This window comes from Nannobrachium achirus (genome assembly GCF_963921795.1).
Source record: "Nannobrachium achirus genome assembly, chromosome: 22".
Taxonomy (NCBI): domain Eukaryota; kingdom Metazoa; phylum Chordata; class Actinopteri; order Myctophiformes; family Myctophidae; genus Nannobrachium; species Nannobrachium achirus.
The window spans coordinates 54,689,811-54,717,269 of record NC_137829.1 but is presented as its reverse complement, the minus strand read 5'-3'; the positions used below and the strand labels follow the sequence as shown (position 1 = coordinate 54,717,269).

Genomic DNA, 27,459 nt, shown 5'->3' with positions numbered 1-27,459 from the left:
CATGTGTGGTCACAAAAGGTACTACATACAGGCTACATACACCATACAGACAGACACGCATACAGACAGACAGACAGACAGACAGACCCACACACACGGCCACGTATAGGAGCGTTGTGACCACCGCTCAAAAAAGGCAATATGACACAAAAAAGCCAATATGAATTAAATAAAAGCCACAATGAAATAAAAACAAGCCAATATGAATTAAATAAAATGCACTATGAGATAAATAAAATGAACAATTAAATAACAAACCTAATTAAATAAACAAATATATTTATTTATATAATTGTGTTTTTTATCCATATCATAGTTTTTTTTCAATGTGATATTTGTTATTACATTTTTGGACTAATTTACCTTATGAAATAAATAAAAGGGAGCATGATAAAATGTTAGCATTAAATAAATTAAAAAACACAATTAATGAAAAATCATTATGCAATAAATAAAAAAAACTATTATTTATTTATTTGTGTTTTTTATTTATATCATTGTATAATTCATTTATATCATTGCGTATTAAACTGATATCATTGTGGTATTTATTTTACAATTGGTGGTGTGTTTTATTTAATTTTTGGACCTTTAGACTTCCATAGTGAATAAAGGCTGTCTGTCCGCTTCCAGAAAAGCATAGATTCAGAGAAAGGGGGCTTTAAAGTTGGCCATCTGCATTGGATTACATTGAATAAATCTGCATTGGATTACATTGAATACATCTGCATTGGATTACATTGAATAAATCTGCATTGGATTACATTGAATAAATCGGCGGAAAACAACGGCGGCGAATCGATCGCGGTAAACAACGGCGGCCCTCGGACCAAATACAGCTTCAATAATCAGCCCACAGGTAAGGACCGAAGCATAGCGACGCTGGGCGACAAAAGAGCCGAACTAGTCCGGCTTTTTGGCAACTTGAAGGGTTGAAGAATCAAACAAACAGATTCAACTGATTTCTAATCAAACAATAAAAAAACTCACAAAAGTAGTCTCATAATGTCAGATACCAGCTTTTATTGTGAAAACACCTCTGAACCTGAGAGTTGTATAATGGAGCCCTTAAACATTAATTATTATCAACACTTAGAAAAATATAGAAATATGCATTCATTCAATCAAGTTACAGCTTCAATCATGTTCAAAAGAAAGAAAAGGCCAAAACAAATCCCAGGCATTGTCATTGGCCGGGTTTCCCAAAGCGATTTTATCCCATGGTAGCTCATGCAGGGTCCTAGAGACCACGCCCCGACCGTCACGTAGAGACCAAGCCCCGACCGTCATGTTCCTGGGTTTACATGGGTTCGATCAGAGAGACTTATTATTTAACTACACCAACATTCACATTTCACAAAGTGCTTAAAGGTGATACACCATGAAAATTCACTTTTCCTATTTTAAAACCTTTTTTTTGGGGTCCCACTAGCACCTTCTATCCTCACAAAGTCCCATTTCAGACAGTTGTGTCTTTCTCTGGTTTTGGGAAGGTGGAGGTTAAAAGCATCCCACGGGTTCTCAAAACAGGCTGTCCAGATTTGCTGCCGTTTGTGACGTCCTAAACGGCCGTTTTTGAAGAAAAACAATTCAAAAATGAGAGGCTCTCTATTCAGGAGTGGTAATTTAGCCTCAAACCTTTTGAAAAACGTTTTTGGGACATAAACAATATGACATAAATACTTTTTAAATGCATGGTGTATCACCTTTAATAAAGTCTCACACCTGTCTAAATACGGTACAGTATTCTATAATCCTCCGTGTTCTTTAATAAGAAGCCTTTTTATTCCGATCACTATCTCAGTGGGGTTGGTGCGCATGGGGAACGCCAGGAAATACATGGGAAAACTGAACGTGATCGGATAAAAAGGCTTCTTATTAAAGAACACGGAGGATACGGGTAATTATAGAATGCCCTACCGTATTTAGACATGAGTGAGACTTTATTAAGCACTTTGTTTGTGAAATGTGAATGATGGTGTAGTTGTAGGGGGATAAATAATAAGTCGCTCTGATCGAACCCATGTAAACACGGGAACACGACGATCGAGGCTTGGTCTCTACGACCATGCGTGAGCTACAATGGGATAAAATAAAACCCGTCCAAAGTAGTTAATAAGTTATTGTACTTAATTAATTAATTAATTAATTAGTCCTATAATCAGTAATCAAAATGTAAACCACATTAGCAGCATGGATACAATGTAAACACTTTGATCCCCTTCTGTTTATTGACTACACACATAAAAATGCTGGGTTAAAAAAAACAACCCGATTTGGGTAGTTTCTCAAGCTGGTTAAATATTGGACTGAAAACCCGCCGGGTTAATTTAACCCAGCTGTGTGTTAGGGTTGCTTCACTTAAAGGAGTAGCTCACCCCCAACATGACTTTTTTTCTATTGATTAGTCACGCCATGGAGAGTAGAGTTCAATAATATTTTTGGATTTTTGTCACATTCCTAAGACAAAAAATTGATTTGAGTAAATTTACCCCCATTGATTCCGGATGGGGACCCGTTTCGAAACGGGTCCGAAACGAATGGGGGTAAATTTATTGTTATCACATTTGTGTCTTAGGAATGTGACAAAAAACTAAAAGTATTATTGAACTCTACTCTCCATGGCGTGACTAATCAATAGGAAAAAAGTCATGTTGGGGTGAACTTTAAGGGCTACAATAACCCTACACTAGCTGGGTTATATAAACCCAACAGCGCTGGGTTATATAAACCCAACAGCGCTGGGTTCTATAGTTGACTTGGGACGATACAGAGATGGTTAGCATGCTAATGGTTAGCATGCTAACCGTCTCTGTGTCGTCCCAATTTCATTCAACAATGCCTGTGTCATTTGTTGGAATTGGAACGATACAGAGAAGATAGCCATGGTCCAAATCTCAACCCCAGTCAGAGTCCTTAGACGTTCTTGTTGTTTTTGACAGCAAATTTTGATTTAGTTTTAGTCGCAGTCTTTTGAATAAAATGTCATTTAGTTTTAGTCATAATTTAGTCACCTGAAAAGTATTAGTTTTAGTCATAATTTAGTCACCTGAAAAGTTTTAGTTTTAGTCATAATTTAGTCACCTGAAAAGTTTTAGTTTTAGTCATAATTTAGTCACCTGCAACGTTTTAGTTTTAGTAAAATTTTTGTCGACAAAATATCAAGATTTTAGGTGACTAAATCTACAGTTGATATTTTGGCAGGCCTTGATTTACACTTGGTTGCGTGCTGAGAATTTTCAGCATGCAACACCTGAGAGCAACCAACCATAAAATGACTCTCTTCTCCACCAGTCCCTCCCTAACGTTTTCGTCTAGTTTTTATTTTGTTGGACAAAATTAGCCAGTAGCTATGCCCCTCCCAAAAAGCTTTTGTCCAATGCTAGCTTAGAATAACTTCCTGCTTGCCAAGGGTTGCCTTGGCAAGCTGCCGGTTGCTAAGCTAGCATTGGACAAAAGCTTTTAGGGGAGGGGCATAGCTACTGGCTAATTGTCAACATATTTAGTCTTAGTTTCAGTCATCACAGCTTACTTTTTATTTTGTATTTATTTTATTTTCGTCTGGGGAAAAAAAAATTTTTTGTCATAGTTTTAGTCGACAAAATCAACACTGCAACCCAGACAAAACAACCCAGCTTGTTTAAGTGTGTATTAGAATATTATTATTATTATTACCCATCTAACATTAATAATCATAGAAATATTACAGAAGGGTAGGAATAAATGTTTAGAACAGTTTAGAGTTTCCATTTGGTGATCAATGTTTCCATTTGGTGATCAATGTTTCCATTTGGTGATCAATGTTGCCAGACTCTCAAAAGGTCAGCCAAACGGAGGTCAAAAGCTTTCCTATAATAAGCTAACCCTACAGTTAGTTAGCTAACCCCCTACAGTGTTAAGGCCTCAAGTAAAAAAAAACACTGCAAGTCAATGTGCCTCTGGCACCAACATCCTCTATAGAATAATTCACCGTTGTCCGATACCCCTCCGATTGCTCCAAAACAACCGATATATCGAATTGACCGATGTATCGGTCGGGCTCTACTATGAAGCTAGGTTAGGTTTGAACCTTCCTCACAATAAGAGCACAGCAGAATCGTGGAGAAGGTTCCAGATGGTTTTAATTTAACCCTAACTTTAGAATAGAACCCACCACCAGATTGAATGATGGATTTTGATTAATCGCGATAACATCGTAAATGGCGATCATTTCTTTTGTCACAGTAGACCATATTCACATCGCGGCCATCTTGGATCACATGACCACATGGGGTGGCAGCCTGCATTAAACCATTGTAAACAATGGAGCGATGGTCCCAAAATATGAGTTCTGTTCAACCAATTTATTTTGACCAAATTGACCAAATGGGCAGATGACAACATCAACATCCCCAACATGATTCAATAGAAGGCACTCGGTGCCGCGCTGTGAGCTTGTATATCTGCTATTTTTCAATGGTTAAAGCAGTCAATAATCCTAGGCCTAAATGGGTTAATCCTTTTGGGGATGTTGAAGTTGTCATCCGCCCATTTTGTCGATTTGGCCAAAATAAACTGGTTGAACAGAAGTCATATTTTGGGACCATCACACCATTGTTTACAACGGTTTGTAACGCAGGCTGCCATCACATGTGGTCATGTGACCATTAGGGGTGGGCAATATAATCGACATGGCAATACATCGCGATATTTATAGGAACCAATGGTAGAAGTCCGGTCCTGACACTCCGCTGCCTCTAGATGTCGCTGTACTATAGTAGCTACTTCCCCTTCCCACGGTTCAGTGAGTGAGGTCTCTCCAGAAAATGGCTGCGACCGACGAAAACAACAACATTAGAGCAGCGCCTTCAGCTTTTAAAGCTGATATATCGCAATAGTATGGCTACAGTATCGTATCGCAAAGATTTGCAATATATCGGGATATTATTGCATCGTGACCAAAGTATCGTGATACGTATTGCATCGCAAGATTCTTGCCAATATCCACCCCTAGTGACCATGTGGTCATGTGACCATGTGGTCATGTGATCCTCCTAGTTGTGGGCGGGGCTGAGGACCTCTGGCTCCACCTCCTCCTCAGTGATGTCATCATCGTCGTCAAGGAGACGCGAGCGAGACCACCTGACCACCACGCTGTGACATCATAGACAGGGGACAGAGTGACATCATAGACAGGGGACAGCGCTCAGAGTGACATCATAGACACGCGACAAAAGGAAAACGTCTCTGAAGCAAAACAAAAACCCAATCTGGGATCTTTTTTATGTAGCGTGTGTGTGTGTGTGTGTGTGTGTGTGTGTGTGTGTGTGTGTGTGTGCGTGCGTGCGTGCGTGCGTGTGTGTGTATGTGCGTGTGCGTGTGTGTGTTAGGGCATTCACCAAATAGTCACTATTCGACGTTGTTCACCGAAGTCGAATATTCGCTTATTTTTATTTTTATATTGTTTTCTCTTTAAAAAATATATAGTTTATAAAGCTTGGCTAGATAGGAAGTCATAAGAATGAGTTGTCAATGCCCCTGGTGGATGAATGTGTTAATGCTCTATACCAGGGCTTCTCAAACCTTTTTAGGCCGTGACCCCCCAAATAAACATATTTGAACTGGGGACCCCCACCCTGACAAGCACTTGGAATTGTAGGTATTACATTTAATGTGACTCGGTTCTGCAGACAAATATTGTGAAAATAGCAGATCTACATGCTCACAACTTTGTGAGCATGTAGATTACTTAATCTACATGCGAATGTTGGCCTCTTGCTTACTTAATATTTGACAGTTTGGCCAGTCCTGTCAAATATTCCACTATTCCAATACTTTGAGGTGGAATAATTAGAATACTAAAAATCACTATTCATGAATGCCCTACTGTGCATGTGCGTGTGTGCGCGTGTGTGGGTGTGCGTGTGTGTGTGTGCGTGTGTGTGTGTGTGTGTGTGTGTGCATGTGCGTGTGTGTGTGTGTGCATGTGCGTGTGTGTGTGCATGTGCATGTGCGTGTGCGTGTGTGCGTGCGAGTGTGTGCGTGTGTGTGTGCATACCTGGATTTAGGTCTGCAGGGTTGGTGAGGTCTTTGTTCATATCTGGAGACATAGCTACACTTAGACCACTACACACACACGCACACACACACACACACACACACACACACACACAGTCACACACACACACACACACACACACGCGCACACACACACACACACACAGTCACACACACACGCACGCACACGCGCGCACGTACACGCACACACACACACACACACACACACACACACACACACACACACACACATCAGGTTACCATAATATTTATGAGATAAAACCAGTAAGACTCCCTAATCGGGAGATCAGCGACCGTCAGGTCGCATACACAAACTTTAGAAGGCAATAGTAGCCAATCAGGAGGGAATATGGGAAATGGGACAGATCCATGTTGATGACATGACTGTAGAGATACTGTGTACCGCTTTGTGTGATTTTAGGGCAAAATCTGTAGGAGCAGTGTCCAAAAATGTGTCTTGCAAAAAAGATCGGCCTGATGGTGGCGCTAGATGAGGGCCATGTGAGAAATGAGGGGCGGAGGTTGTGGTTTGGCAGCCAAGGAGTGTGAGTAGGGCAAAAGTGTGACGTGACGTGTGACTGACAGACTGACAGCCGGTGGAGGTTTTGATAGTAACTGCGGCCTAATCTACACCGATAGAGGGTCTGCACGCCCACTGGGCCCAATAAGAATAAACCATTTGATAATCTCAATTATAATTTCTAAATGGCTACAAAACATTTTGTTTAATGCAGGACAATAAATATTGTAATTTAATGCATTTTAAGTAATGAACAATAAGGGAATATCAGTGAATAATAACTATATTTGTACATGTTAAACCCCTTTTTAATTATTTTTCAAGCCTAATATGTGTAATCTTTGTGTACAGTTCGGATATTGCAGGTATGTTCAGGTATATTCATAGCCAGACAACCCCCATTCTTAGCAATGCTATCTTCAGAGAGAGAGAGGCTCTGATCACTTAACATTCCAATCAATCAACGTATTGTCGCCAGCTGGTCTCTGTGTGATGGGGAGAAACCAGTGACTATTAGTTGGTTAATTCTTTAAAAAATCATAACTCTTGACAGGAATGGGCTAGAGACTTACTTTTTCCCCCTAAATGCTCAGAAATGCCTGGGGGGTGCAGTGCACCCCCTGCCCTTCCATAAAGTCCGCCCATGAGGCAGCAGGATGTTGTGTTGTTGAAATGAGTGCTTCCAAACTCTGACACTTGGAAAAATAAAAACCTGCACAGAATGTCTTGACAGAAAGTAGCTCATAACATGCCTATGGTGGATTTTTATGAAACAAAAACTTTGCAGATAGAAAGAGGATAATTCAAGCTTTCAGTACAGCCGCAATGTTGGTGAGTTAACTTTGTTTAATACAATCAGATAGGACTTTTCTGTTTGGATGTTTGGGCTGTCAATGGCAGAAATTAGTTTTTTTGCCACTCAGTAGGCGTTCCCACATAACTTCCAGCAACAGTGATGTCACGCGCAGACCCTCTATACGAATCCCACCTCCCCGGGTTGGGCCTCTATGCCTCCACACGGCCCCGGGTAGAAAGACATCTCTGCCCACATGAAAACACAAAACGCTATAAATCCCTGTCTGTGCGTCACCGAAGCGGGTGGCCGCGTCGCCTGCTCTCATATAGCAGCGCTGCAGTAGCCTGACTGCAAGCGTCAGACTCAATCACACACTTCGTTTTGGGATTGAGTCTGATCCTGCGGGCGGAGATTCTACTTCAGCGGGGGCGGGGTAAAGCCTAATGACGTCACACACACACACACACACACACACACACACATACACACACACACGCGCTAGAGCCCCCGACGGCGACGTGGCGTGACATTGCAAAAATACGTTATTTCTCATAACATATTATATGACTGCATGTTTACGTTAGAAATGGTATTAAAACGTAATGAAACGGGACTATTGTATAGTTTATTAAAATAATTCGAGTCGAGTCTGACTCTGCCATGAAAGTTTTCACGGACCAATCAGAGTCCACTAGCGGCTCAAGTGGGCAGAAGAGCACCAATCAGAGTCCACTAGGGAGACTCACGTGGGCAGAACAGCTCCGAAGGGAGGGGGCTGGGGGGGGGGGCTGGGACCGGACCAGCATACCACGTGCCTCAAGTCTACAGCCCTGATTGGCCCATTCAATTCGCCCGCTCCTCAGGCGCGCTTGAAATAAAATAAAATATCTCCGGGTTCAGTCCACACTACACACCACCCACCAACAGGGGGTGGTGTGTAGTGCGGACTGATTTATCAGGCTAGCGCAGCAGTGCAGCTGTCTAGAGGCTATGCATCTTCCAAGTTTCACAATCTTCACACTTTAACACTTCGCCAGCCGAAATAGAATGTCTTGTTGGTAGATTAGCCGTGAAATTTCTATTATTATTATATTATGATCTGAACCGCATTCATTTTACAAGACCATCAGCTCTATATTACGTGGTCTTCATTCCCCATAAACATCACGCGATCCCCGTTGTATTCTCACCACAGTCCCCAGCCAAATTCCTCCTTCTGCATTGGCTTAGAGTGGCGGTTTCGGCCGATGCATCTCCTCCCCGTGCGTTTCGCGTGCGCGATCCGTTCACGTAAATGTGGGCTCAAATAATCCAAGTGTGACTCTACAGTAGATATGAACATTTTCGCTAGCTTAGCCCCCAGCACTCCAGCTGTGCTAGCACTAACGTCTAAACAGAAAACGGACGGGAGCAGGGAAGCTATTACAGGGAAAGGACCTGACGTCACTTCTGCTTCATGTCAGAGGAGCCATGCGCTATCGATGGACGAGCGGTGACTAGGGAAGGTTAGACGATCGGATAAAAATCATTTATTTCGTTTTTAATGGGGGGGCTGGGACCGGACCAGCCTACCACTTGCCTCAAGTCTACAGCCCTGATTGGCCCATTCAATTCGCCCGCTCCTCGGGCGAGCTTGAAATAAAATAAAATATCTCCGGTGTCGGTCCACACTACACACCACCCACCAACAGGGGGTGGTAATGTGCGGACTGATTTATCAGGCTAGGGGAGAGTAGCCTAATCGAAGCAGTAAACAAGCACTGTTAGGTTGTGTTTCCATTGTGCGCTATTCCTCCATTCCATTCAACTCATTCCATTGCAATAATAAAGGCTATCATTCCATTCCTCCATTCCATTCAACTCATTCCATTGCAATAATAAAGGCTATCATTCCAAATGTATAGGCGAGTCATGTCTGTCAAATACTGTTTTAGTTCAAGCCAAGGCAATTAAATCCTATTGTTTAGTATTACAATGCCATTGGCCACGATATTTGCATATAAACACCCCCCACAGAGGCTGACATTCACACCTCCCAGAGAAGTTGAAATTCCAGCATCTGGACAAACAACATCTCACTTTTTAACTGAAGCTATTCCTCACTAAAACATTAGTAAAATGCCTGTAATATTGTTTTCCGTGATCATTAGAATGTCTAGAACACGTGCATATGTTAATATTGTGAAAAATATCCCCAAAATGCAAATTAGAGCATGATTTATGATTTATGGCTATAAAACCTTACAAAAACATTATTAATTTTTTAAAATGACATTTTCCTGTGATTAGGACTCCTACAACACCATCTGATTTAAAAAAAAAATAAATAAAAATTGGCCAGTAGAAATTAATTCGGGCCTTGCAGGGTTAAAAAGCTATACTAAGCAACATCGGTATGGTTCATTTTGGTGGCCTCCTCCTATTGGCTGCCCACACAATAAAAAGTCATCGGCTACATTGGGAATCCACTGAAAGTGGATTCAATGCTTGTGAGCTTGTATGCTTGCAGATAAGATAAGAATAAAATAGGGCTTAAAGTTGGTTAATGTATGTTTTATAATATTATAATTATGACAACTGCTTGTGCTGATCGTGGAAATAATTTAAAAGGCAGCACATGTCGTGAATAATGCCTGCATGCGTGCGTATGTCTCCATTATGCTTGAAATCATTTGATATTGGCATTTGATATCCAACATTTCAGTTATGCTCCGTTACTTAACTCATTTCCTGCGATCCCCGTCGAAACCGGAGATTTCCCGCTGTACCTCTCTGCGATGCCCGAGGAGCCCGAAGATTTAATTAGCTTTAATCATTAAGAAACGATTAAAAGTATGGTCGCTGTATATAGCCGCTTCGGAGACTTTAGGCCCGCCCCCTAACTGTATCCGGTCGCATTTCCCGTTTGGACCGGATCTAGGTTTCCATATCCGGTCTGACGTCCAATCGCGGCTCCGTTCACATAGCTTTTCATTGTAAACAAGTGAGCTGACTGCATGGCCATAGAATGGTATTTTTTCACACGTTTTTATTTTATTTTGTAGCGGTTTGATTCTTTTACCCGCCTGGCATATGATTTGCGCACATATCGTCTGCTATGTGCGCGAACGTGTCCACGTGTTACCATAGCGCACCGCTGGCCGTTTCCAATGTTTTCTTATGTAAATACTGGCGGATAAGCAGGGATACAGCGTGGCAACGGATATGTCTATTTCAATGGGTTTTTTTTTATTCGAAAGCTGTCACCGAGTCTACACGTCTACTAGATGAGTTGCGCACAGATAGTGCACGATGCGTGCGCGTGCCCACGTTAAAAGGTAAGGACAATTTGGCAGCTGCTTACTACAGCTATGTTTAAAATGGCAGCAACATTGTTAACACGACTAGGGCTGTATCTGTTATTGATAATGAGCACCTTATCGATCCGGCTTATTGAGCTGGTGGAAAGCTATGTGAGACAACACATTCAGAACTTAACTGGTATCTTTTGCGACTGTGAGTTTGTGGCTGACCACCATCTAAGAAGATGACAATAACTGACAAGAGTAACAAATATCATTAAAACAATCATTCATTAGTATGATGGGTATTGCCTGCGATACTTTTAATGGTATCGATTGCATGAAATCGATACTATCGGGTATCGGTTCACATAAAAACCAACGATACCTCGTTTCGATACTCTGGAACGCACCCCTGGCCGGTCGCATCTGTAACAGTTGGGCTACTGAGAGTTTAATGACTGCTTTAGTAGGCTACACTTGTTACTGTGGAAAATAGCCGACCATAGCCTATAATGTTCATTATTATGATGATTATCCAACGTCTGTACTCTCCGCTCCGCCACACTGTGTGATCATCATCATCACCTCTGTTAAACTTAAATAAAAAGTATCGAAAATGGTATCGAAAAGGGTATCGTATCGATTCCCAGGTACCGAAAAAGGTATCGTATCGATTCAAAGGTGAACGATACCCATCCCTATTCATTAGGGCTCCATCCCTAAACAAGACAGCTCTCTGATGTTAACATGTCGAGAATGCGATGGATATTCTACAGAGACTACCACGGGATTCTCTCATAGCAAGGAGGAGGAGGCGAGGAGCACAAGGTGACGTAAGCATGCAAGCAAAGAACTTCTCCGTTTATGCTGTCCACACGGTAAAAGAAATACGCCTTGGTAACAAAAATGCACTGCAGCCAGAGTTTTGGAAACTATTGGTCTAGTCCTCTGTTTTCATGCGTTTGCATGAGGACACCCAGGGGTGATCGGATTTCATTTGACCGGGGAGGGTAAATGAAATCCAGCGTCTTCTGGACGGCCCCTGCGACCTGACAGTCACAATAAGGATCAGATTACAATAAGCAGGGACGTGCTGGCCATTGGGAAAAGCGGGACAGCTCCCGAACGGCCGGTTCATTCCTGGCCGGTCCAGGCCGGCCATTAGGAAAAAAATTAAAAATAAAATGTCTGCCTTCGTTCCATTTTGTGGGCTGGGCGGCCAACAAAGTAAATCGTCACTGTCGGGCAGAAACCTCGTATCTCCAAGTTCAAATTTATACATTTTTTCGCAAAGCAAAGCCCTGCTTCATCATACAAGGCCGTCGCACAAAAGTAGTGAAAACAGCAGATCTACAAGCACACAACGCCTCGCACCGCGAGGCGTTGTGTAGATCTGCTGTTTTCACTAGTTTAAATCATTTTTAAATGATAAATACAAAACAAACGGTTTTGGACGTACAAGGTTTCCACCCCACAACGACGAAATATAACTCATGTACAGTAATTGGCCCACTGGCTTGTCACTTGTCATGATCTGAAATGGCAAATCTTTGAGTAGCAGCAGCGCTATAGAGAGATCTCTCTCTAGAGAGAGATCTCTCTCTATAGCGCTATAGAGAGAGATCTCTCTCTATAGCGCGCAATGAGGGCCTCTACAACTATTTTTCCTGGGCTGAATCAGGGGCCCAGCACGTCCCTGTCAATAAGGATCAGATTATCAGATTATTATATTATGGATAATCAGATTAACAGATTATTCAAAACCTCCACCAGTTGTCAGTCAGTCAGTCAGTCAGTCAGTCAGTCAGCCAGCCAGTCAGTCAGTCAGTCAGTCAGTCAGTTAGTCACACTTCTCCCATAGCCCTCTTCTAGCGCCACCATGAGGCTGATTCTTGCAAAACCCATTTTTGGACATACAAATTTCGCCCTAAAATCAAAAAAAAGAAAAAAGAAAATACGCAAATCGGTACACAGTATGTCTACAGTCATGTCATGGAACAAACATGGATCTGTCCCATTTAGCGCCACCATCAGGCCGCTTTTTACATGCGACCTGACGGTCGCTTATCTCCCGATTTAGGGAGTCTTACTGGTTATATTATGGATAATCAGATTATTATTTTATGGATAATCAGATTATCAGATTATTAAATTATGATTAATCAGATTATTGTATTATGGATAATCAGATTATCAGATTGTTATATTATGGATAATCAGATTATTACATTATGGATAATCAGATTAGTATATTATGATTAATCAGATTATCAGATTATTATATTATGGATAATCAGATTATTATATTATGTATAATCAGATTATTATATTATGTATAATCAGATTATCAGATTATTATATTATGATAATCAGATGATCAGATTATTATATTATGGATAATCAGATGATCATATTATTATATTATGATAATCAGATGATCATATTATTCTCACCATGTGCAGAGGGTCGGTTGTTCCCAGATGAACTCCTTTCTGGCAGAGAGACCTGAGCAGCTCAATACCTGCACACACACAGTTTGTATTAACTTGTGAGGAAATCATCATGTTAACACATTCATTGCCTTTTCAAAATGGCCCCCAAGTTCCTCACTGCCACGTTCCTAAATTTCTAGTGCACAGATCATTTGTTAGTGCACGGATCGTGCACGCCCAGATCATGCACCATATGTGTAGTACTTTTTCACAGCTTTCAAACAAAAAAATCCATTGGAAATCCGTTCAGGCATTCATGAGATAGAAGCCTTCAAAGTCTTCAAATGTAGATGTGTTTGTTATGGGGCTAAACATGCAATTTCGCGATTGCGACCATGCACATACATTTTAGGCATTTAAATGTTTTTTCTTTTTAAACAGGAAAACTCAGGAAACTCGGCTGTGGCAATATAGGGGTACTGAAATAACACGGGAAGCTTGTGCCTTCGCTGTGAATGAGTTAAGACAGTGATGTGTTCATTATTATTATTCATTAGGACACCAACCATGGAGGACATGAATATTCATATATGTTAATGATCTGGTTAGAATGGTATAATCATTCATTACCCGGCTTGGTTGAATGCTTGATTCTGATTGGTCGAGCGCTGAAATCAGCGGTGAATTATAGGCGTATAAATAATGACCGCTCCGCTCGATAATTCACCGCTGCTCATCAACGGCTCAGAACAGCTGCTGCAATCAGGCTGCACTGTGTCCAACGTGTCAGCCATATAAACAAACTAAACGTTGCTCAGATTTTTTTTTTTAAACATTTGAGGCGAGAAATAGACGACGCAGTAACAGAAAATGGATTCTATTTGATCAGCACTTCCTTGTTTTCCAAGGCGACGTGATGCGCTCGGGGGGACGCACTTTCAGCCGTCTTTAAACAAGGAAATACTTTGTTTTGTTTTTAATATTATTTATTAGCCGGGTAATAAGTGCTATAAGGTCATTATGGGTTATATGGACACTTCAGGCTGATATTCCCCTCGGCTGCTACTTGTGGAATTATCAGCCCGTCGTGTCCATAGATGCCATAATGACCAAGCAGCAAGATGTTATGGCATACATAAGTTAACCTGCTTGCTGCCAAGCATTCAAATCTTCAATGTTTTCCATCGCCAGGATCTTTAAAATCTTACATTTCAATGTGCATCACGATCAGGGCTACCAAGTCTCACGCTTTGAGAGTGAGAGTCACGCAATTTAAAGGGATATTACACTTTCAAAGTCATTTTATCGTCTAATCAGGCTTTTATGAACACCCTGAACAGTTTTTAATTTGCTTGATTCAATATTTAGATATTTGATGTAAATGTTACCAGGCCCGACACGCCCAGGCCCTCTCCACATACACACCCATTGTAACTTCAAACTCCATTTTAACCATGATAGATTCATTAAAAACACCCGTTGTTTTTTCTGTTTTTTCTTTCATTAATTTTTAATAATTATTTGGGAAAATGAAAAATATTTAATACAAAAATGGATTATTAAAAATAAATGAAAAAAGTTATCGAAAAAACACGGCCTGCTCACGTATTAGGAGGGTAGTTTGAGTCACCAGAAAAAATAATGGTTGTTTTTAATGAATCTATCATGGTTAAAATGGAGTTTGAAGTTACAATGGGTGTGTATGTGGAGAGGGCCTGGGCGTGTCGGGCCTGGTAACATTTACATCAAATATCTAAATATTGAATCAAGCAAATTAAAAACTGTTCAGGGTGTTCATAAAAGCCTGATTAGACGATAAAATAACTTTGAAAGTGTAATATCCCTTTAACCTCTTCTCGCGCCACACGCGCCATTTCACACGCATTTTTACAGCCAACCCACCGACGTCTCCCGAAGGTTGCGGGCGTAAAAGTCGGTAAAAGTCGCACAGAGAATTCTCAGCGCGGTGAATGCAGCTGCTCTGCTCCTCCACTCTCTCTCCCCTCTACACACACACACACACACACACACACACACACACACACACACACACACACACACACACACACACACACACACACACACACACACACACACACACACACACACACACATGCAGGCGACGGGGCACGGAGCGCGCGAGAGAGAGAGAGAGAGAGAGAGAGAGAGAGAGAGAGAGAGAGAGAGACGGCGGTTGCTGCGAGCTTTCTCGCTTGGATCAGCGGGACCACTGCGGTGGAGACACAATACTCGGCGAGTAACAGACGATATTTCACAAAGATGACCACAATCCAGCTCTTGCCTCCCGCCAGCGAGCGCACGCACGAACGAGCGAACGGGCATCATTTCATTACATCATTTCGGTTACTACACATATATCTACTTGTCTTGAACCCTAATATGTAAGCCATTTACCACTAGAGGGAGTGGGTTGTTAGTTGATTCGCCGAGTACCAAACAACCCTGAAACAGTGGTAAATCAGCCAACAACCCACAACCCTCGAATGGTAAATTGCTTTTCTACCACTTCTACCATATAAATGAAAGAAAACACAGTTGTGACTTGCAAGGTTATTTAGTTACAATCAACTGCAACACAACAGTGGTCGGGGTCCATGAGACAACTCAAGGTTGTTGACTCATTTACCACTGTTTTAAGCCAATCAGAATCCAGTATTTGAACATGTGACCACTAAAAATGGTATTTATATTCTGAGGAGGGCTTTAGAAGAGATAGGGCGGTTTGCACCAACACTACAAGAGGGAAGAATCCCAGTAGCCGAGTGGTTCTCAACTTGTGGGTAAGGACCCCCAGGGGGGTCCCCAAACTATTTTTTTGGGGGGTCGCCATGATTAAAGGAGTAGTTCACCACTTTTCAACCTGTCTTCATATAATAGGTCCTCACTAATGTTCATGATAAAATATCACAATTTTTTTCTACTCTGTCCAAGTCTCCTAGGAGAGCTGTGGGAAGTTCAGAATCCATAGTCTTGTGACATCATCATTTTCCAAAAAAAAAAAATGTATCAATATTTTTGATTTATTTTTTAGATTTTTATTATCGAACAATGGCTTCCACTTTAAAATTGCAACTTTTCAGGAATAGAAAGCCTGCAGTTTCTATAAGCTGGATTGACAATCGATGATGTCACAAGACTATGGGTTTCTGACCTGCCCACAGCCCTCCTCTGAGAAAAAAAAAAAAGAAAAAAGCTATTTTTGAGTGAGGACCAATTATATGAACATAGGTTGAAAAGTGGTGGAGTGCCCCTTTAACTTAATGTGCAACATTGTTTTCTCACTCAACAATAAACAAACCAACAAAGTTTAAGTGTATAGAGGGTATATTTCTACTGTGACAATTTGAGGACTTTTTGAATTAAACATTGGCCAAATTGTCAAGTATTAGAGGCAGACATTGTGAAAATAGCAAATCTACATGCTCAGATGTATCTGCTATTTTCACAATAGAACCGTGTTATACAAAATGTTGCCTGAACTCTTAGGGTCGTTTCACACTCTAATAAGGAACCTAACTAATTTCGTTTCGAAAGGGCTCCCCGACCCGAAATTATTTAGGTTTGGGGGGAGTTCATCCATACTTTCTTAACGGCTAGTGCCGAAGTCGCTTGTAAATATTGGAGGTCCGTGGCATGACACCGTTTGTGGCCGATGAATGAGCATTGCAGGGCGGATACATATTTGACTTGCCCTCGCGCTGCACGCTGAATGACTGGAGGTCCAGTGAGTAGCAGCTCCAGCAGGCAGCAGTACCAGCGTGGTCTCTTCTCTCTCTCTCTCTCACTCACAAACGCTTGATCGAGCTCTGTCAAAAACATTTAATCTACAAGCTCACATTATAGACGTGCCGCCTCCATTGCTGCATGCATGTCATCACACGGTCACAACTCGTCGTGGAAAACCTATCAACACGGAACACTAGCAATTAGCAAAGTTGTGTTTGAGCTCTTCTTTTGTCTTTAAAACGGTCGGCGACGCGTTAGCGATACACACAGCAAAGCTATGTGTGTGTGTGTGTGTGTGTGTGTGTGTGTGTGTGTGTCTCGCATGCGCGCCTCCCAGCGAGAACCAGGCAGCTGACAATGTATCCGCTCTGCGGCGCTCAATACACGGCCAGACAAGCATTGGAAGTCGGCGTGCCTCCCTCCCAAACGGCCGCTGTTTCCTTGGCTTCACAGCCGAGCATATGAACTTGGAGCCGGGCTGAATGAATGAGAAGACACCGCTGAGCACCCCAATTAAGTCGGGAGGTCACAACATTTTGCCAGCACCGTGGAGCCGAGTTTAGTCGGTTGACGCCCCCCGAACCGGGAGGGGAAACCCATATTTGGGTCTGGACACTGCCGAACCGAAATTAGTTAGGCTCACTATAAGAGTGTGAATCGACCCTTAGTGCTCATATAGGATGGGGGGTCCCAAAGTTAAAATATGATTATTGTGGGGGTCCCCAGTTAAAATATGATTATTTGGGGGGTCCCCAGTTAAAATTTTGGGCGCAGCCTGAAAAGGTTGAGAACCACTGAAGTAGCCTGCTGATGAGAGTTTTAAATGTTTGATAAATACACAGTGCTGTCAAACAAGTCTATGGAGCATTCTGTCATCTATTAAGATTTAATTTGCAACACAATGTTGATACAATATGTAGTGGGGGTCCATGCTTCATCTCCCTCAGCTAAGGGGTCCTTGACTTGAAAACATCTTCTTGCCTGCAGTGCCTGCCTGGCAAACAGCCAGTAGCCACAAATCACAATATAAAAATAGAAATGATTGCCCAGGATATTTCATCAGCTGCTACAGTAACAACAACAACAACAATATTATAATAATTATACTTAATTAAACATATGTTTGGGCCGTTGGTTTGTCTGGAGCCATGCAGCAGTGTTCACTGTTCAGCCTGTAGGTTATTTGGAATCGATCATTCCAGCCCAAGGACCGCAGGTAAAAAAGAAACCGCAAACCCCCCCCCGCAAAAAAAAACTAAAAACTTGCTGCGTGGGTGATCACCACACACGCACGCACGCACGCACACACTCACTCACACACACACGTACGCACGCACGCACACACGCACACACACACACACACACACACGCACACACCTGTGTCCCTGTGCGCGGCGTGCCTGGCCTCCCATTGGTCCAGCAGGATGTTGAGGTATCGGGGCGTGCTGAAGAAGCGCAGGTATCTTCGTGCGGTGGCGGTGGGCGAAGGGAACGCTCTCTGGAAGGAACCTCGGCGACTCAGCTCGTCTTCGCTCTGCGCCAGGACTTTAACGTCTTCTGGAGTCAACACGTCCAGGACCGTAGACATCATCTCCTATACATTAATACATATACATTACATTAATACATTATGTACATTACATTAATACATATGTACATTACATTAATACATATGTACATTACATTAATACATTACATTAATACATGTTAATGTCTTCGCTCTGCGCCAAGACTTTAACGTCTTCTGGAGTCAACACGTCCAGGACCGTAGACATCATCTCCTATACATTAATACATACATTACATTAATACATCACTAATGTACATTACATTAATACATCACTAATGTACATTACATTAATACATGTTAATGTCTTCACTCTGAGCCAAGACTTTAACGTCTTCTGGAGTCAACACGTCCAGGACCGTAGAGAGAAGCTCCTAATGTACATTAATATAATTATAATATATTATATTAATAATACATAATAATAATATTCTTCTGGAGTCAAGACGTCCAGGACGGTGGACATCATCTCCTAATGTACATTACATTAATACATATTAATATCATTTTATTATTAATAGCAAGGTGTAGAGCAGCTCCTAATATTAATACATATAATAATATGAAGACTGCCACCAATTTTTTACACTTTTTTTTATACAATTTTTTTCCTAATTCTGTGTTGGTGTGAGAATGTCAAACCATGCACCATATGACAGATGAGAGTCTCTAGTTACACACTTCATTTACTGCCACCATTAAACCATTAAATCCCATTGAGTCTCCATAGACTTCCATGTAATTCACAGTGCACGGATCGTGCACGCCCATGCATTGATTCTAGTCGTTTTCTCCATTCGATTTATTTTCACTTTTTTCAACTTTTATTACTTGGGATGGTAAAAAGATGAGGCAGACAAATAAAATGTATTTTTTGAAAAGTAATAAAAAGTTGAAAAAAGTGCAAAGAAAGCACTTTAAAGCCATACTGTGTAAGATGCCCAACTAGTGGTCATTAGCCCTATAGCAAACCGCGGTCGCGTCCGCGTCTTTCGGACGTTTTTCGTACCTTCAGACCCCCGCGTCTGCCTCCACCTCGCTGAGATCTATCTTTTAAGAGGTCCCTTGTTCCTGTGCGTTCAGTAATTCCAGAGATACGGACTCCTTCACCCTGCCTGGTAGGCGAAATTACCTAGAGAAGGGATGGTACAAACGGGCGACAACAAATATGGCTGCCATAGCGACCCCACTTCAAGATGCGCTGTGATTGGCCGGCAGTTGTATAACCCTCGCTGTGATTGGCCGGTAGTGTGATGACGCAATTTTGGCGCGAGATCCGGTCCACGGCAAGGATCTCAGTTTACATACAGAGAAGGCTTTACAGGCTGAAATTCACGGCGCGGATCTTCTAAAACTTTTGTGATTTAATAGTTAGGAGAATTTTAAGATTTGTTTTATAAAAAAAGTTACATAGTACAACTTTAATCTAATGGAGAAAACAACTAGAATCAATGCTCTGTGGATGAACAGGAAGTAGTGGTAGGGTGTGACTCAAAGGGATCTGGCGCCCTCTATCTTACTGCTTTGTGCAAAAGGAAAGGGTTTACAGACAGGCATACGGACAGGCCTGAGTTGTGTATGTTTAAGCATGGTGGTCAGAATAACAGATCTGCAAGCCCAGAATGCAAGCCAGATGAACACGTTTTGGGTTTGTAGATCTGCCCCTCCTGCTGCCTGTGTTTGGTACGTCCTTACTGTGTACAAAGACTTGCTATCTCTGCAGTGCTTGCTCCACTATCATATTAACTATTTGTTGTTATGGTTCCTGATTAATATGCAAAAATCACAATACAGTAATATTAACTATATGATGGCAGAGCAAGCGCTAGTCTGCATACTGTAGCAAGTCTTTGTACAGAGTAACACTGCAACCTAACTACCATGAATATTGTGGATGAACCCTTCTATTGAATCATTTTGGGGATGTTGATGTTGTCATCTGCCCATTTGTCAATTTGGTAAAAACAAGGAGCAATATGGTCCCAAAATATGAGTTCTATTCAACCAATTTCTTTTTACCAAATTGACAGTAATAATAATGTATAAGCCCTGATATAAAATGCCATGACCCTCCCTCTCAATTGGTGGAAAAATCAATGATGCTCCCTAAGCATTAAAATAAAATAAAAGATTGACCCTCCCCTACAACATGACATTTACCACAGTAAAATTATGCCTACCTAAACTTATAACTTAGTGATTCCTAACCAGTAAAATTATACCTAAAACCTAAACTTATAGTGATTCCTAACCAGTGGCGAGAACAGAACAGAGAAGCAAGTTCTGGGTGGGCACTGCAAAAAAAAATATATATATATATTTTTTACTGTAAATTATTAGTTTTTTTTTAGGGTTAAAAACAGGTGTGGGCGGCAGCAGCAATGAACAATAAGGCTGCACTCACACACTTTGTTCTTTCAAAGTTCTGTGCGTGTCAGAGTTAGGGTTAAGCCCTTTGCACACAGGCGCGTTTAACCGCACGGATAAAACGGACAATATAATTTTTTGAAAAGAAAACAATGATTCTCTATGACCTCATGCACACCGGCTCCGAATTAGCCGTGCGACGAGTGGCTGCCGCCGTGCGTTTTTTTCTCGATCGAACCCAGTTCGATTCGTGCGTCTTGTCGCATGCGGTAAAAAACTCATCACTCCTTTTAAGACTCCTTTTTGGATCCGCAGCGCCGATTCCGCACAGCCTTGCACACCAAATCCAATGTGTTTTATTCATGCCGTAAACGAAAAAAACGCAACTGTCTTGTGTGCAAAGGGCTTTAGGGTCAGAGTTGCATCAAAGTCTCTTCCAAAAAATAATACGTTTCCCACAATGCTTTGCGGGAAGTGGGCGGTTCCACTAGAGGAGGAAGCAGATATGGTATTTGTCCATGTAGTTCTTTTGGAGTTGTCATCGGGTGAAGGCAGACAGAGTACCTACTGCTTTTTGGTGACGCGTAAAAATGGATCTACAAGCTCACAGCGTGTCACCATGCGACACGTTGTGAGCTTGTAGATCTGCTATTTAAAAAAGTTACTTCAGGAACTTGAAGTATATTCTGATGCCAACGCTAATACTTAATGTGAGCGTGTAACGCTGTGTGTGTGTGTGTGTGTGTGTGTGTGTGTGTGTGTGTGTGTGTGTGTGTGTGTGTGTGTGTGCGCGCGTGCGTGCGTGTGTGTGCGTACCTCCGTGTGCTGTGTGTGTGTGCGTGTGCGTGCGTGCGTGCGTGTGTGCGTGTGTGTGTGCGTGCACGTACCTCCGTGCGCTGTGTGTGTGTGTGTGTGTGCGTGCACGTACCTCTGTGCGCTGTGTGTGCGCTGTGTGTGTGTGTGTGTGTGCGTGTGTGTGTGTGTGTGTGTGCGTGTGTGTGTGCGTGTGTGTGTGTGTGTGTGTGTGCGTGCGTGCACGTACCTCCGTGCGCTGTGTGAGGTAAAAGGCTCTCTTCACCTTCTCATCAGTGGAGAGGTCAGAGGTCACGACCCCCCGCCCCCCGCTGGCTGCATAGACACTGTGCACAAAATACACACCACTGCTACACACTGCATAGACACTGTACACAAAATACACACCACTGCTACACACTGCATAGACACAGTACACAAAATACACACCACCGTTACACACTGCATAGACACTGTACACAAAATACACACCACTGCTACACACTGCATAGACACTGTGCACAAAATACACACCACCGTTACACACTGCATAGACACTGTGCACAAAATACACACCACTGTTACACACTGCATAGACACTGTGCACAAAATACACACCACTGTTACACACTTTGGACCACACTTCCAGTTTAACAGCAGACATACAAGCTCACGTCGCGTCGCAGATGCAACCGTTGTGAGCTTGTAAATCACACTCGGCTGCGGTGCCGGAAGCTCGGTACAACGTCTGCGCAATGCATTATGGGACGTTGGAAACTCGTGGATAGACATAATTCGGCCCTTGAGGAAAACTAATTGGGGAACTCTGCAATATAGAGCTATTTAACACTTATTTAAAGCTATACTGTGTAAGTTGCTCAAATAGTGGTCAGAGCTGTATAGCAAACCGCGGTCGCGTCCGCGTCTTTCGTCCGTTTTTCGCCGCGGACCGGGCCTCTCACCACCGCGTCTGCCTGCAGCTCGCCGAGATCTATCTTTAGAGGGGTCCCTGGTTCCTGTGCGTTCAGGCATTCCGGAGAAACACACTCCTTCACCCGAGTATGTTGTTATGTTGAGGGAAGCTACTTCCTGAACATACGGCAGATACGCCTGTGATTGGCCGGTAGTGTACCATGTGTTTATGATCTGCGATATGATTGGCCAACGTATACACAACGTATACAGATGATGCAGATGACGTCATTTTGCCGCAAAATTCTCCCCCCCCCCCCACGGCTCATAGAAAATATATAAAGAGAAGGCTTTAGAAGCTGAAATTAACGGAGTGGGGGTTCTAAAACTTTAGCGATTTAACAGTTAGGACTATTTTAAGATTTGTTTTATAAAAAAAGTTACATGGTATAACTTTAAGTGAATGGGCGTGTCTGATCTGAATGGGCGTGTCTGAACGGGTCTTGGTCACCTTTGATGGGCTCATTTCCTATTGGCCCCCCTCAAGAAAGGGGCGGTACTTTATGGGATGCTATATTCTATTGAGACTATGAGGTGGGCGGGGGGTAAAGTGGTGCTAGAATTGGAACGATACAGGGAAGATTAGCATGGGGCCATGCTAGAATTGGAATGATACAGTTCATTGTTCCAATTTTAGCCCAAAGATAGTTGCCAACAAAGGGCATTTTGGTATTGCATCTGAAACAGCTTGGAATTAGAGACAGACAGAGGATGACATTTCAATATCCGAGTGGTTGTTTAGGCTAAAACCTGTTTAAAACCGTATAATGGACCAATATTTATATAAGATATCGTCACTGTCGGGAAGAAACCTTGTATCTCCAAGTTCCAAGTTTGTACGTTTAAGTAAAGCCCTGCTTCATCATACAAGGCTGTCGCACAAAAGTAGTGAAAACATCAGATCTACAAGATCTGCTGTTTTCACTAGTTTAGATCATTTTTAAAATGATAAATACAAAGAGAAAGGTTTTGGACGCGGCCACGGTTTTCCGATGATGGAGAGGTTATATAGCTTCATGTATTGAGAGGCACTCTTGCCGATTTCGTAAGAGACTCGTCGCCAATCGCAAGATATTTTTTGAAAACCCCATGTTTCTATGTCAGCAATCTGGCCAGCCATCGTCAAAGAAAAGGTCCTTTTCACTTAACTGGAGCTCAGTTAGTCTGTTCTTGAGAGACTACTATGTCAGTGGTTCTCAAACCTTTTCATGTGAAGGACCCCCAAAATGATATTTATTTGGCCACGGACCCCCATCTCAAAATATCTAGTTCCAGGGACCACCCAGAAGCAAAATTTGAGTTACAAACGTTCGCTTTGAAAATACTATCTTTGAATAATAATATTCAAAGATTTGCACACATTTTCACAACTTTTTCAAAAATAGCAGATCGACAAGCTCGTATATCTGCTATTTTTCACTGGTTAAAGCATTCAATAACTCTAGGCCTGAATGGGTTAAAATGATGAATACAAAGAAAAAAAAAAGTTTTCTTGGCTGCAGTAACACCTCCCTACCTGCTGGTGGAGCTAGAGGCACTGCTATTGGAGGAGGGGGAAGTGGGCGGGGCCAGGTCCTGTTTGATTGGCAGCTGGAATCCAGCCAGGTTCAGCAGGTCTCTGATCATCTGACCTTTGACCCTGACGTCTAGAGCAGTGTTGGAGTGGAGACTGTGCACACACACGCACACGCACACGCACGCACGCAAGCACGCACGCAAGCACGCACGCACGCACGCACGCACGCACGCACGCACGCACACGCACACGCACACGCGCACACGCACGCACATGCACACACACGCACACACACACGTGCACGCACACACACGCACACACACACAAATGCACGCACGCACACACACACAAGTTTGTATTACTATACATCGACATTTGAATTTTATGCCATTCTTATTTTAATTAACATTTATATCTGTGATCCTAAAAAAACTGAAAATTGCAGATCTACAAGAAAATATACTATTTTCTAACATCCCAGACTCTTCTCCCTTCCCTAAAACACCCTGGACGACGCTCCACGCGTCCCAGACTCTTCTCCCTTCCCTAAAACACCCTGGACGACGCTCCACGCGTCCCAGACTCTTCTCCCTTCCCTAAAACACCCTGGACGACGCTCCACGCGTCCCAGACTCTTCTCCCTTCCCTAAAACACCCTGGACGACGCTCCAAGCGTCCCTAAAACACCCTGGACGACGCTCCACGCGTCCCAGACTCTTCTCCCTTCCCTAAAACACCCTGGACGACGCTCCACGCGTCCCAGACTCTTCTCTCTTATATGTCTCAGGCAGAGACATATCGCAGGTTGAAAAGGCCCTTAACTGTGAACTTAACAAGATCTGCACCTGGCTCAATGACAACAGACTCTCAATTCACCTAGGCAAAACTGAATGTATCCTCTTTGGATCTAGTCAGAAACTTAGCCTAGTTGAGAACTTCACAATTAAAGTAGGTGACACTGTGAAAGAAAGAAAAAACTACATCTGCTACCTGGGTTGCATCCTGGAGGCTAACCTATCCAGTGAAAAAATGACCACCAAGGTAATCAATAAAGTCAACCAACGAATTCGCTTCTTGCAAAGTGTTGCCCCGCTGATCAATATTAAATCACGAAAGACACTAGGTGCTCTTATTGGGCCCCTCATTGATTGCGGAGTCCTTGTCTGGTATCGCGACGCCCCAGCTGCCTTAAAGTTAAAGCTCCAAACAGCCCAAAACAAACTAATTAGGGTTGTGCTTGGTCTCCCTCCTCAGACCCACCTTACCGATCATCACCACGAAAGCGTGGGATGGCTCAAAGTAGCTGACAGAGTACAGCATCTTGCAATGGGCCTGGTGTACAAGATACACTACACCTCCAAGATTCCCATGTACCTGTCAAACTACTTCTTAAAGGTCAAGGATGTTCACGATCACAACACCAGAGGCAGCTCCACTAATCATCATCAACATAGATTTAACACTAAACAAGGCTCTAACTCGTTCTCCTGCTACACCATCAACATGTGGAACGCCCTTCCACAAGCCCTAAAGGAGAGCAAATCCCTAGCCTCCTTCAAAATTGGTATGAAAAGTCACCTTCAGACAGCTGCTACCCGTGACTTGTAAATAGACTAAGCCCCCATGCCCCCCCCCCCCCCCTTTTCTCTTTTTCTGCCTTTGTATTTGATGTTATGCTTTCGAAACTGATATTATCCTAGATAAAGTACTATGTTCTATCCGTCTGTCTTTCAATGTTATATGAGATACTTAAAGTGTGGTTCCTGTGGAAATAAGCCTCGGCTTTCTAGGATCTCCTTTTAGTTGACCTTGTACCAGTGATTTGTACTGTCATGAAACTGTACTTTTTTTCTATTGCAAACTGCTAATAAATTCTTCAATCAATCAATCCCTTCCATCCAGAGGAGATTACCATAGTTACCTGGGTGGTGTAGAGACGGTTGCTATGGTTACCTGGGTGAGATGTTGACCTCTAGGAGCCAAGGCTTCAGGTTCTCGTCCAACATGATGTCGAATCCAAACAGTTCATGACAGCTGGAGGCGGAGCGCAGGTTCTGTTTCACCAGAGAGTTGACGTACGGGTCTGAGCTGAGAGAATAATATGAAATAATATGATACACTATGATACAGGTTCTGTTTCACCAGAGAGTTGACGTACGGGTCTGAACTGAGAGAATAGGATACAGTATGGATTAATTAATCTGTTTCACTAGAGAGTTGACGTACGGGTCTGAACTGAGAGAATACCATACAGTATGGTTTAATTAATTATGAAACAATATGATACACTATGATACAGGTTCTGTTTCACCAGAAAGTTGACGTACGGGTCTGAACTGAGAGAATACCATACACAATGGATTAATTAATAATATGATACACAATGGATTAATTAATCTGTTTCACCAGAGAGTTGACGTACGGGTCTGAACTGAGAGAATAGGATACAGTATGGTTTAATTAATTATGAAACAATATGATACAATATGATACACAATGCTTTAATTAATAATAGGATACACAATGGATTAATTAATTATGAAATAATATGATACACTATGGTTTAATTAATAATAGGATACACAATGGATTAATTAATTATGAAATAATATGATACACTATGGTTTAATTAATAATAGGATACACAATGGATTAATTAATTATGAAATAATATGATACACTATGGTTTAATTAATAATAGGATACACAATGGATTAATTAATTATGAAATAATATGATACACTATGGTTTAATTAATAATAGGATACACAATGGATTAATTAATTATGAAATAATATGATATACAATGATTTAATTAATAATAGGATACACAATGGATTAATTAATCTGTTTCACCAGAGAGTTGACGTACGGGTCTGAACTGAGATAATACCATACACAATGGATTAATTAATTATGAAACAATATGATACACTATGATACAGGTTCTGTTTCACCAGGGAGTTGACGTATGGGTCTGAACTGAGAGAATAGGATACAGTATGGATTAATTAATTATGAAACAATATGATACAATATGATACACAATGCTTTAATTAATAATAGGATACACAATGGATTAATTAATCTGTTTCACCAGGGAGTTGACGTACGGGTCTGAACTGAGAGAATACCATACACAATGGATTAATTAATTATGAAATAATATGATACACTATGGTTTAATTAATAATAGGATACACAATGGATTAATTAATTATGAAATAATATGATACACTATGGTTTAATTAATTATTAAATCATATGATACACAATGGTTTAATTCATAATATGATACACTATGGTTTAATTCATAATATGATACACTATGGTTTAATTCATAATATGATACACAATGGTTTAATTAATTATTAAATCATATGATACACAATGGTTTAATTCATAATAT

The 27,459-nt window shown here is 41.9% G+C and overlaps 1 protein-coding gene across 1 annotated transcript in view; it reads right to left on the bottom strand.

Annotated features, from left to right (window-relative positions):
* Positions 1 to 3,435: 3,435 nt before the first annotated feature.
* The window catches only part of ttll4 (tubulin tyrosine ligase-like family, member 4), a 79,304-nt gene continuing 55,280 nt past the window's right edge, over positions 3,436 to 27,459 (bottom strand). The window contains exons 18-24 of the mRNA XM_080752480.1: positions 26,004 to 26,138; positions 24,051 to 24,203; positions 21,813 to 21,909; positions 18,214 to 18,430; positions 13,111 to 13,178; positions 6,038 to 6,105; positions 3,436 to 5,133 (exon numbers count right to left, since the gene is read on the bottom strand). Coding sequence (XP_080608606.1) covers positions 5,034 to 5,133; positions 6,038 to 6,105; positions 13,111 to 13,178; positions 18,214 to 18,430; positions 21,813 to 21,909; positions 24,051 to 24,203; positions 26,004 to 26,138 — 838 coding nt within the window. The 3' untranslated portion in view covers positions 3,436 to 5,033. The remainder of the gene's footprint in view (positions 5,134 to 6,037; positions 6,106 to 13,110; positions 13,179 to 18,213; positions 18,431 to 21,812; positions 21,910 to 24,050; positions 24,204 to 26,003; positions 26,139 to 27,459) is intronic.